The 13,156-nt window shown below is 43.5% G+C and overlaps 1 protein-coding gene across 8 annotated transcripts in view; it reads right to left on the reverse strand.

Annotated features, from left to right (window-relative positions):
• Nucleotides 1–13,140, reverse strand: part of PRKDC (protein kinase, DNA-activated, catalytic subunit) — a 167,138-nt gene extending 153,998 nt beyond the window's left edge. For 7 of the 8 annotated variants that reach the window (XR_005595057.1, XM_039527362.1, XM_039527361.1 and 4 more), the window contains exons 1-7: nt 12,846–13,140; nt 5,821–5,897; nt 5,617–5,709; nt 3,982–4,056; nt 2,799–2,907; nt 1,084–1,196; nt 508–607 (exon numbers count right to left, since the gene is read on the reverse strand). Coding sequence is in view for 7 of the 8 variants with exons in the window: in XM_039527362.1 (XP_039383296.1) it covers nt 508–607; nt 1,084–1,196; nt 2,799–2,907; nt 3,982–4,056; nt 5,617–5,709; nt 5,821–5,897; nt 12,846–13,014 (736 nt within the window). In the remaining variant the exon portion in view is untranslated. The remainder of the gene's footprint in view (nt 1–507; nt 608–1,083; nt 1,197–2,798; nt 2,908–3,981; nt 4,057–5,616; nt 5,710–5,820; nt 5,898–12,845) is intronic. The other variant, XM_039527360.1, reaches the window with a different exon arrangement.
• Nucleotides 13,141–13,156: the final 16 nt, after the last annotated feature.

Genomic DNA, 13,156 nt, shown 5'->3' on the forward strand with positions numbered 1-13,156 from the left:
CAATTATCTTGTTATGGACATGAAGAGACAATATTTAAAATATCACACTCTTAAAGGAAGGGAAACTCTCCCTGAGGATGCTTCTAAAATTTTTTTTTTAAATATACTTCTCTGTTTGACTTGCTGAAAAACCACTCTTTAAACAACATGGGTATGCTAGTGTAAATGTGCCTGTGTATAATTATGAATAAGAAAGTTCAAACTTTCACTTGGGGTTGTACAGCTGCCCAGTACTTCCTGGATAAATAGCACTTCAATTTCCCACTCTATGCAACCACTCTGACCACACTGTCCTACGTACTGGGGCACCCGAAGGGTGCTTGGGCATGAAGGGCCTTGCATGAGCAGGCCTTCTGCCAATGGGGGGAAATTCACTCAGAATGCACAACTGCTTGTATCCATTCTTATCTATAAAAGAGTGAATCTTGAGACCAGATGAACAGCTGCTCCCTGTCGGGTGTAAAACAGTCAAGATGTCTTTATATATATTTAAAAAAAAGACTGCACCTTCATCCATGGATTTAGTAAAGTTATACATAAGCGCAGTCAGTCCTTTCAGACACCCTGCTACTACTGGTAGTTTGGGCTCTCTTGTTGCTGAGGTCATCTGAAAATAAAAAAGTTTTAAAGAAAATATTATGCTTAAATTAGAAGAGTAAGATAGAAACAAACAAGTGAGGACTTTGGTAAGGCATAGCTGTGATGCCAACCTTCTGAACCAAACAGTGCAATGAAGTTCTGCAGCTTACTAGAGTCCAAATAAGAAACTGGCCTCTAATGGAAAACACATCCCCTATGCAGAGCACTAAGGCTGATGATGATCATGCTCTTCCCTCTCCCCTCCCCACATTACTCAGCTAATGGCCACTAGGTCTCCCCGCCACCTGTAACCTACCCAAGACCCTGTAACCAGAGAAAACAAACACTCAACTGCTATTAACAATAAAATTGTTCAAACTGTGTTTTATAATTATCTGGTTAAATGAAGTATCCAACAATCTTGGCATGAATGGCAATTCAACACCCACAACACCCACCAGAGAAAAGCGATTGACAGAGTCCTACGAGAGGTTCCAATCATACCTGTGTTTTCAGCTCACCCAAGAAAGCTCGGAATAATTTCTCAGAGTTGTCAACCATGTCACTAGGTTGGACTTCTCCCAAGACTCCAAGGAGCTCATATAATTTTTCCAGTACTAAAAAAATATCAATATATACATCACTTACTTTGAGATCTCTGTGGCATATGATACAGTCGTTAGACACCATTATAATAAAGTCAGTGTGTCTGTCCATCCACCTATCTAGGCAGTTAAGGCTAGTGGTATCTTGGCATGATGACCGGCAAACGAAAGAGTAAAACAATGCTTTCATACATACATGTTCTTCCATGCTTGGATTTGAAATTAATTACCAGTTCATATAGTGAAGATTAATTTATTCAAGTTATTCAAACCACTAGTTTTAAATACTAAATTATAGGGCTCAATCCTGTGAGGTGCCACATACCCTCAACTCAGACTGAAATCAATGGGATTTGAGAAAACAGGGTGCTCAGCACCTTGACATTCTAAGTCCCTAATGAAGAGTTGAGTGCAGCAGTGAAAGTTTAAAAACAATGCATCATTAATATAAATATAGCCAGGGCCGGCTCTGACTTTTTTGCCGCCCCAAGCAAAAGCAAAAAGGGAGGCGCAGGGCAGCCGGACCCGGAGGCACAGTAAAAAAAACAAACCCAAAACCCTGGGTGCAGGGCAGCTGGACCTGGAAGCAAAGCAAAAAAAATAAAATAAAATAGGGCAGCTGTGCCACTCTAGGATTCGCCGGAATGCCGCCCCAAGCACGAGCTTGCTTGGCTGGTGCCTGGAGCCGGCCATGAATATAGCCTAAGACTCTTGTCATGAGCTCTGTGTGGGCACAACCTCACTGATGTAAGTGGAATGTTGTTAACATGGCGCTGGACCATACAAGGGCTGAGCAGAAAACCCCTACCTAGCTCTACCATATGTGACAGTCAATATTTCTGAGGACACTTATTCCAGAGAGGAGGAGGATGATGATGATATTGTTTTATTGGTCTTACAAAGCATATGGACAGCTGACTAGTATTTAGAGACAGTATACTAAATAGTAACATTTAATGATTTCCCTATTCACTAATGTCAAATGCATTTATACATAATTTCCCAACTCCCAACCGAGCAGTCTTACTACTAGTACTGTATGTAACGTATGTTTATTCATTAAAGACTGTTTTTGAAGTATTGTTTTTATTTTAAATCAAGTCCTAGCTTCTCCCATCTTACCCACATTACTGTTGGAAAAAATCCATCAAGATATTAATACAGTAGAATCTTAGCGTTATGAACACCTTGGGAATGGAGGCTGGTTGTAACTCTGAACAAAACATTATCGCTGATCTTTCAAAAGTTTACAACTGAACACTGACTTAATACAGCTTTGAAACTCTTCTATGAAGAAGAAAATTTCTGCTCTTAACCATCTGAATTTAAATGAAACAAGCACAGAAACTGTTTCCTTACCTTGTCAAATCTTTTTTTTTTTAAACTATCTCCTTATTATTATTTTTTTTTAATAGTTTTCGTTTCATCCAGTACTGTACTGTATTTGCTTTCGGGGTGTCTCTACTGTTGCCTGATTGTGTACTTCCGGTTGCAAATGACATGGGTGGTTGACCAGTCAGTTTGTAACTCTGGTGGTCATAACTCTGAGGTTCTACTATACTAAAAATAGTAAATAAAATAAGTAATAATGTTGCTAGAAAAGATAAGGCTCACCTGTGTCAGGCACTTTACTTCGTGCAGCAAGTTCCCCATAAAATTTGTTAAAGATCTCTCCAACTTTCAATTCTTCCATGAGAAAGGAAGACCGTAAATTTTGAAGTAACTGGAAATATATACAAGATACCCACAAATGAGGAAAAACAACTATTCTATTTGTTTCCACTTGGACCCAGGTAAATAAGGCCCCCCAAGTCATAAAAAATACTTAGCTGCACACCTAACTTTAAGCACAAGTAGCCCCACTGGTTTAGCGGATTAAGTTAAAGGTGGTTGATATGTCTTCTGATCCTATAAGATGTAGGTAAAGACAAGCTACTTTCTATACAATAAATATTGGTTTTGTTGTGTTTTCCTCATGCAAATCATGTGCTCATCCTATTGTATATGTAGTTCTATTTTTCTAACTTCCTATGTTCCTTGTACATATTTTGGCTGTAATTTTAGGTCAAAAGGGCACCTCAATTAAAAACATAATCAGTTTAAAAAAAATGAGTTATAATTAGTTTTAGGATATGACACCTGTTAATGTCTGCAGTTTCATAAGCATGTTTACCTAGTTTTAAAAATGTTTCTCTCCCTGTTGCTGTAAGGCCCACTCAAACCACAGAAGAATTAATTTCAAAAGGACTACAGCCATATGTAAAGTTAAGCACATGCATAAGTGTTTGCAGGATCAGGGCATAATGCACTATACAAGGAAAACAGTAAAAATTATGATATACAAAAAGCTATCATATGCACTAAGTAAACTTAAAAATACATATATATATATAAAACTAGTTTGTGCCTCAAATATCTTTCAGTTGTATTATCTTAGTTGTTATCTGTAACAAATTAATATTTTCAAACAGAAGTGTGATTTTTAAGTTGACAGTGTTGCTTTAAAGAACAGCAATTAAATTGGGAATAAAGATGCACTCTGTGATTGCCCTCAAAATCCAAGATGTCTTCCAACACAAATTAAGGGATGGCATCTTTAATTAAGCAATTCGGTCAAAGGAGATTAGGACTAATTCGTGGGCAGAAAAATATCTTTTTAATACTCCTCCTACAGAATTAAACCACCAAACCTCCCTTGTTATGGTAGACTTTCTGAGTTTGTTGCATTCAACACCAGCCATGGCATAACTCAAAAGTCTCTAGGCTTAGAAATAATGAACTGTAAATTATGTTTTACCTTAATGAGAAGCTCCAGAGCTGGGATTTTACATTTTGCAGCCTTTTCTTTTGTGTAAACGCTAATACAAGTTAGCTAGGTTGGGAAAAAATAGATCATAATGATTAACAACAGGATGGAAGATTTAAAAATATTTAAATAATTTAAGATATTTTATAAAATACCTTTCCCCAATGATTTTAGATATTTTACATTTAAAATGTACAAAACCCAAGAATAAAAATACACAGCATCTCATACAAAGCCAATGCAGACTAGAATAAACACTCACCCAGAAAACAGCAATACTTACCCATCACATGACTACCCCACATCCCTCAACCAAACCCAAAAGAAAAGATTGGTTTTGCACTGTGTCCTAAAAATTAGCGAATCCAAGTTTCAGTAAACCTAGATGGAAGCAAATTCTAGAATAAAAGGACCCCATGCAGCAAATCATCTGTTACTAGTCACTTTTCCTTTTAAGCAGGAGGCTATTACCACGAGCTCAAAAAGTACAATGGCACAAACACCTGCAGTTAAATGGATACTACTGAGCAGTTTAGACTCTTCGGGTAGTCTACACTGCAATTACACATCCGCAGCTGGCCTGTGCCAGTTGACTTGGGCATGCGGGCCTCTGACTACGGTGTTGTTTAATTGTGGTGTAGACATTCCAACTCAGGCTGCAGCCCAAGCCCTGGGACCCTTCCACCTCACAGGATCCTCAAGTCTGGGCTCTAGCCCAGTGGTCTCCAAACTTTTCGGTCACGCACCCCATCAGTAAAAAATTTTTGAGCACGCACCCCCTGCCGTGCGGGTTCTACCGTTTTTGCTAACGCAAAAAAAAAAAAGCCGCTCGGACTCCTGCCCGAACTGCCAAAGCAAAAAAAAAGCGCTCCTCCTGCCGCACACCCCCAAGGATCCTCTTGCACACCCCCTGGGGTGCGCATACCCCACTTTGGAGACCCCTGCTCTAGCCAGAGACTGAATGTCTACACCGCTATTAAACAGCCCTTAGTCTGAGCCCCACAAACCCAAGTCAGCTAGCATGGACCAGCCATGGGTTTTTAACTGCAGTATAGACATACCCTAAGGGACACATTTTCAGAAATGATGAGCACCCACAGTACCCACTGACTTCAAAGTTCTACAGGTACTCAACTCCTCTGAAAAAAAACAGGCCTTAAAAAAGTCACTTCAAAGGTTACAAACTGGAGCAGAAGAATTCAAAATATTGTATTATTTTAAATCAAATATTTCACTGATAGAACGTTACAAAAAAAACAAAAACCACACACACACCAAACCCAGCAACTACCTTTTTTTTTTTTTTTTTTTTTTTTTTTTTGAGAGAGAGAGATAAAAATATATTCTAACCCTGCTGGTTCCAAGATACTTGAACAAATATGACCAAAGTATATTAACATTTTTAATGACACCAGTGCATTAATACGTAAACCAAAATTGCGCTTCTGTTTTAGCTCTATTAGAAACATTGGGCAAGGGGGATGAATTGCATAAAGGAAAGCCGTGAACCTGGTCTTAGTCATATTTTTATACATCTTTCAAGCTTTCATGTTTAAATTAAAAACACTGCAGAACTGTTAAAAGTATTTGACAGCGATTTTTAAAAATAAGTTTTCCTTCACTTACCTTAATATCATGGGCATAAGGATGAACTTGCTGACCAATCTTTTCCAGAAAGGCACAGAGAAATTTTAAAGCTTCTTCCCTGCACTCTCGAAACTGAAAAAACAAAGTTCCTTTTTAGAAATGAAAGCCTGTATATCTTACTTAACAATGAAAAATATTGCAACAGTTCTTAAAAAAAAATCATAACTAAGTTCATCAACTCACTTCCTCAATGCTGAGAGATTTGCGGACAAACATAAGTAATCCATTATCTTTGGAAAACACCAGTGAAGTTTGCAATGCTGTAGGAAGAGGAAAAAAACCATCAAACTATTTGCTTTGTTATTTACACTCTATTTCTAAACAAGTGGCTCCTAGAACCTGATTATTTAGATAGTATTGGGCATTATTCAGGACATCCACTTTTAAAGAATGTCCTTGTGCCAAAATGCAACTAATTATTTTCAGTGCTAAATAAGGACGTGATTTTGCAGTCCTTACTCACATTAATATTCCCACTGAAGCCAAAAAGGCCAATCACATGAATTAGGGCTGCAGGATTAAACCCTAAATTCTGTTTGTAAAATGTTCACTTCACATACGTTCAAAGCTCAGGTTCAGTCCAACTCTGCTTGGCACAGAACCAGGGATGAGAGAAAGGTGGCTTTAGACCACCTTTGTACCTCCCAATCCTGGGGCCAGAACCGGTACAGTAACATCAGGTCTGCAATGAACCCGAAGGGCAACCTGTCAATTATGTTTTAATCAATTAGTATGAGGAGTAGTCATCCTGGACTAAGACATATCTATATTAACATTTAAAGCTGTGTTAGCTCCTATCCAGAGATATGTTTAAATAATATTCTTGCCAAAAAGGTGCTATCATGATTTCAAATACCAGAGTAGACAGGACCAAAAAGGTTGTATCAACAAGTCTTGATTTTCATCTAGTAAAACTATGAGGAGTCTGGACAGGAACATAGTATTTTACATGACAGATCAGACCGATGGTCCAGCAAAGTCCACTATCCCACTTCTAATGGTGGACAACATCCAATGCTTCAGAAAAACATGAAACCTCTTCCACAGTCAAGTGTTATTAATCCTAAAATTATTCTGCTCTTAAAAATCCAAATACAGAATTTAATCCCATAGTCCCTTGTGGCAGTGAATTCCACACAATAACTACATGCTATGTGAAATAGTATTTACTTTCATTTCTTCAAAATACACCTGCCATTAATAAATTTTGTGAAGAACTTCATGGAGTTCAAAAGTTCGTCTCTTGCACCAACAGAAGTTGGTCCACTAAAAACTATTACGTCACCCACTTTCTGTCTCTAATATTCTGGGATCAACATGACTACAACAATACCGCAAACAACTAATTAATTTCATTTCTAAACCTAACAGCTGTTATTTTAAAAAAAAACAGCAATTAGATAAATCAAACTGCTTAAAACTGCTTAACAGTTCAGGAGGTAACAAATATGATCCTCAGTTAAGAGTAGAGTGAACTGAGAAGCATGAATACACATCAGAGGAAGTGAAGCTGTAAGTTTCCAACACCTGCAGCAACACTGCCAGTTGTAGATGTGGCAGTTGGGGCACAATTTTAGGACCAGATTCTGCCATCCTGACTGATGAATAGTACTTTTCTCCATGGGTACTGTCAGTGAACCCAAACATAAGATATTCGACAATGTAAGAGTGATAGGAGTTTGCCTTTTTAAATCAGTCTCAACACAAGTTATATGTAACAGATCTGATACTTTTGTGATCTACGCTCCTAATCCCTGTTTTAATGACAAGGCACTTTTCTGGTCCCTAGCACACTGATGCTGTCTGCCTTTTATTCCACTGCTCCAGACCAAAGTCAAGCTGTAGGGAACGCAGCTGCAGACAGTGGCATCATGCTCACAGTTGCATGGAAAATGTCAGTAACCACTGCCCTGATTCCCACTGCTTTATACCTGGTGTATTCATTTACCGTACATCTGTGCAAAGAGAGTACAAAGTGAAGAATGAAATGTTATGAACTCAGAATGGCAGCATTCTATACTCTATACTCATTTTGCACCAATGTAAATGACTACACAAGATGCAAGAGTGGAGAATCAGGCGCCACTGAAGCGTGACTGCTGAACTTTAAACACAGGAACATACAAGGGACCTCCAGGGTCACTGAGTCCAGTTGTGTGCTTTTGCAGGCAACCCCTTCATATAATCATATTCACAAACACAGCAAGCTCCATCTTAAGCTAGTTAGCTTGTTTGCCCTCGCCATTGTAGTAAGAGGAGGCCCTAAGATATAAACCTTGGTATCAGAGGCCAGGTATGAGGCCTGAGGCCTAAACTAAAGTAATGATCAAGACTTTGCTAACATAAAGCAAAGTTAAGCTGTGAGCCAGAGGCAGGCCCTGCTCACAAAAGCTGGCAAGGAAAGGGCTGATGCTGCAAGAAGATACGTACCTAAAAAGGTACTGAACACTAGATATCAGAACATTCACATACTTGCACATTCCACACAGATAACAAAGAACAGGCTGGCCAATCCCAATGACAGGGACAAAAGAGTAAAATGATGGATAGAGTTGTTTTGTTCGAACCAACATGTACAAGGTAGAAGGCGGTGCCTTAATACGTAGAAGGGTTGCAACTTGCTACGTAGAGAGGTTGTACCTTAATACGTCAGGTGTGATGTGTAACTTGTTTGTATCTGTGTATAAGAATGCATCCCTGGGGAGGTGCCTTTGTCCGGCCGAAGGGGGAGTGGAAAGTCCCGCCACTGAGCCGGGTCCTTGCCAAGAGGCACTCTCTCGCAGTACGCCCGGTAGACTAAGTAATCTACGGGGACCCTGCACGGGTGTCCGAGGTCGCAATAAACCTAGCCGACATGGCTTTGCATCTTACTGGACTCTGTGGTTATTGGGGATTCTCGTCGGGTCTGCTGTGTCAGCTATCTGCAGAGCTGGGGCAGCACACAGAGGGAACTCACGCACGCAGCCAAGTGATATCAACAAGGAGAAAGCAGAGCACCATACCGGTACCGCTCTGACAACAGCCATTCTTATTGGTAGGCTATTCCAGAACCTTACTCCTCTAATGGTTAGAAACCTTCTTCTAACTTCCAGCCTAAGCTTATTCCTAGCCAGTGTATCCCCATTTGTTGTTATGCAAACACTGTCGTTTAGCTTAAGTAGCTCTTCTCCCACCCGTGTTAACCTCTACCCACTGTATTTGTAGAGAGCCAGCAAATTCCCACTTAGGCTTTGTTTTGCTAGGCTTAAGAGAGCTTGGCTTGTTTGTCTCCTCTCCTAAAACAGGCTCTCCATTTACCTAACCCAACTAGTAGCTCATCTCTGCAACTGTTCCAGTTTAAATTCATCTTCATTGAATGTGGGTGACCAGAATTGTACATGATATTCCAGATGAGGTCTTATAGTGCCTTGTTTGATGGTATTAATACTTCTCCAGCTCTACTGGAAATGCCTCACCTGCCATATCTCAGGATCCCAATAGCCTTTTTCACAGCCATATTTATTACATTAGTCATCCCGTGATCAACTTTCACACCCAGGTCTTTCTCCTCCTCCTGTCATTTCCAACTGATGAGCCGCCAAGTTAGAGAAAAAATTCCAGCCCTCCAGGCTATCCCATTCTTCTTGTATAATATTCCAATCCTCCTCTGTATCGACAATGCCTCCTGACTTTGTGTCATCAGCAAATTTCATTTGTACACTACTGTACTACTTTTTGTGCCATGGTCATTAATGAAAATATTAAATAAAATCAGTCCCAAGACAGACCCTTGAGGAACGCCACTAATAATCTCCACCCATAGTTCTCCTTTCAACAGAACAAGCTGCTGTTTCTCCTTTAGCCACTTCTTATGCATTTTATAGTTCCTGTACTAATCACCATTTTCTCCAACTTCACTAATAATTTCCCATGTTGTATCACAGGGGTAAGCAACCTATGGCACAGGTGCCGAAGTCAGCATGCGAGCTGATTTTCAGTAGCATTCGCACTGCCCGGGTCCTGACCACCAGTGCGGGGGGCTCTGCATTTTAATTTAATTTTAAATGAAGCTTCTTAAACATTTTAGAAACCTTATTTACTTTACATACAACAATAGTTTAGTTATATATTATAGACTTATAGAAAGAGACCTTCTAAAAACGTTAAAATGTATTACCAGCATGCAAAACCTTAAATTAGAATGAATAAATGAAGACTCAGCACACCACTTCTGAAAGGTTGCCGACCCCTGTTGTATCATGTCCAATGCTTTACTGAAGCCTAGATAGATTAGGTCTACCTCGTTTCCCTCATCTGAAACAATCAGTTTTCAGTTTCAAGTTGATATTCTAAGCAGATGAATGGTGTTCATCCCTTTGAGTCAGTTTCAAGCTGTCTGCATACTCAGGCAGACATCACTGCTTTGATTACACTTGGCTCACTTCTGGAAGGTTTCCTCTGTAGCAGGGGTGGGCAAACTACAGTCTGCGGACCGGATCCAGCGGCAAAAGCTCCTGGGCTAGAGTTAGGGTTCAGTAGGCCAGAGCTCCCAGGGTAAAGGTTAATTGTGTTACAGCTTGCTGCACTAGGGTGAGGATTCAATAGAGTAGGGCACCCCATGAGAGGGTTAGGGTTCAACAGGCTAGGGGTAGAGGGGCTCGGGTTAGCGTTCAGTAGAGCACAGCTCCCTGGGCTAGGCTCAGGGATCAAAGGCTAGAAATGTCTAAGACATTGTTAGATTTCAATAGGGCAGGGCTCTTTAGGCTAAGATGAGGGTTCAATAGGATAGGACTCCCCAGAGTAGGGTTAGGGTTCAATGGGGTAGGGCACCCCAGGGTAGTGATAGAAGCGGAGCTGCAGGGTGGGGTTCAGCTTCAATAGGCTAGGGATCCGCAGGGCAGAGACAGGGTTTAATAGGCTCGGGATCTCTAGTGTAGGGATAGTCTCAAGCTGCAGGGGCTTCCCAGGTTAGGGTTAGGATTTAATAGGGATGGGCTCCATAGGGCAGTACATGACTGGGGCTGCTAATACTTGATGGTCCAGGGTTAGGGTTCAGTAGGGTAGGACTCCCTGGGTTAATATTAACTAGGTTAGGGCTCCCTGAGCTAGGGTTAAAGATAAAAATGGAATGTCTCCTGGGGCGACAGTTAAATAAGCTAGTGCTTCCCGGGACAGAGTTACATTTCAGAAGAGTATGGCTACCAGGTCTACAGTTAGGCTAGGGCTCACCAGGGTAGGCAGGACTTAAATTCTCATAGAGTATCTCCCGGCACCCTGGGGCTTCTGCCCCACGTGAGGCTCCAGGGCTCAGGGCTTCTGCCCCATGGGTTTGAAAATACTTACTGGAGCTCCACTCTGAACAGCTCCGGCTGGATAGGGATAGGGCTGCAAGGGCTCCCCATGCAAGGGTTAGTGTTCAATAGGGTCAGGTACCCCAGGTTAGGGTTCAACTAGCTAGGTCTATGGCTCAAGAAGGTTGGGCTTCCTGGGCTAGGGTAAGGGTTTAAGAGGGTAGGTCTCTCTGGGTTAGGGTTAGGATACAATAGGCTAGGTCTCCCACAGCTACGGTTAGGGTTCAGTGAGCATGGCCAGCATTTCTCAAACTAAAGGTCACGACCCAAAAGGGGGCCTTAAGCCTATTGTGACTTTTTGAGAACCCCTGAGCTAGGAGTCTACAGGGTAGGGACAGGTGTGCGGCTGCCAGGCCTTTCTAGGATAGTATTAGGATTTAATAGGCTGAGGCTCCCCAGGATAGGGGCATGACAGGTGCTGCTAGGGCTACCTGGTATAGGATTAGGGTTCAATAGCATAGGTCTCTCCAGAATAGTGTTAAGGTTCAGTAGACTAGGATTCCCAAGGCTAGAGTTAAGATTCAATAGGCTAGGGCTTCCCAGGCTAGGGCTGCAATTGCAAGGGCTCCATGGGATACAGTTGGGATCAAAAGGGCAGAGCTCCCTGGGATAAAGATAGGTTTCAATAGGCTAGGGTTTAAAAGGTTAGGGCTCCTAGCACTAGAGTTAAGGTTCATTAGGGTAGGGCTGACGCATCCCCCAATTAATTGCTAGTGTTCAATAGGGTACAGGGTCTCCAGGCTAGGATTAGGGTTCAAAAAGGTACAGCTCCTTGATCTAGGATTAATAGCATAGAGCTCCTGGGGCTAAGGTTCAATAAGATAGGAGCCCCCTGACCCAGTAAGGTGGGGCTCTCCAGGCTATGGTTAGCATTCCACAGAGTTAGAACGGTGGCTGGTAGGGCTGCACAGAATAGTTTTAAACTGTCTTATATAGTATATTGTCATAACAAGAAAGGCAAAGTTTATAAAACAACAACAAAAATCACAGAGCTATGTAAAGCTAGTCAATGACTTCTGAATGGTCAGTGTTCACTTTGCAAAGACCGGGGAGCTCAAGAGAAAGAGGAGCCATCCAGCAAGCATGCGTGCAGAATGCTCCACAGCACCAAATGCACAGTGGGCTGCAATGGATGCCCCTAGCATGGTCAGCCTTGGCACAGCAAACCGCACCACAGTGAACCTGCTCAGCTGGCTCCAGAGAGAACATGGTAACCCAAAACCCTCATCAACTGGCCTGGTGATGGGGGAGTTCCTGGTACCCGCAGCGCAGCAGCTCGCTCCCATTCAGTGTCCCTCACATCAGTGAGCTGATGCTGGCGGAGCAGCGGGATGCAGAGTGTGCAGCACTGTGCAGTCAGGACCGAAAAGCTTGTCTCTCCCCCCCCCCCCCCAGAAAGTATCAGCCCCTCACCCACCTAGTCTCTCCAGGTTTAACACAGGAAGCTCCCCCGAGCAAGACTCCCCTTGGGCTACCGAGAGCGGAGGGTCAGGTTTGGGCCGCTGGCGCTCTGGAGAGCGTTTCGCAGGCTAACTGAGTGAGGACGACACAAGGACTGGGGACGGGGCTCCCTGTCCCCAAGCACAGGCCGCCGGGACCCACTTCTCCGGTCCACATGGGCACCCCAACACCCCGCTGCAGGGCCCTGCTGCGCCTGACGGGCCAGTGACCAAGGAACGAGTGGGGCTCACTGCCATGACCCCCTTCCCCCAAGGGGGTCAGCCGTGGGGGTGGGTTCCCCTGACCCCGCCGGCCGGGCGCCTGACAGCCCTTCCCGGGCATGGGCTGAGCGCGCCCCGCCCCAGCATGCCAGGGCCCGAGGAGCGGGGCCGCCCCGCCCAGGGGCCCGCTCGTTACCGCCGCGCAGGTCACACGCACCGCGGGCGCCGTCCCCGGTGCTGGTCACGCACGCCTCCCCCACGCTGCGGATGAGGTGGTAGCCGCGCAGGGCGGCAGTGCCGGGGTCCGGGTCCTGCAGCGCGCAGACGAGCTGGTGCAGGGAGCCCTGAATGCCGCCGCCGCCCCCCACGGGCACAGCCGCAGCCATACCGCGCGCGGCGCCGGGCACAACCAACGAAACCAATTCCGCCGGCGGGGCAGAGGGGACGTTGGACCGTCCCCAGAGAGGAGTTTCGTTGGGCGGAACCAATCGCACAGACGCACGGACCTGGGTGACTGCACTTGCCCAG

Source organism: Mauremys reevesii, linkage group 2 (genome assembly GCF_016161935.1).
Source record: "Mauremys reevesii isolate NIE-2019 linkage group 2, ASM1616193v1, whole genome shotgun sequence".
In the NCBI taxonomy this organism is placed as follows: Eukaryota; Metazoa; Chordata; order Testudines; family Geoemydidae; genus Mauremys; species Mauremys reevesii.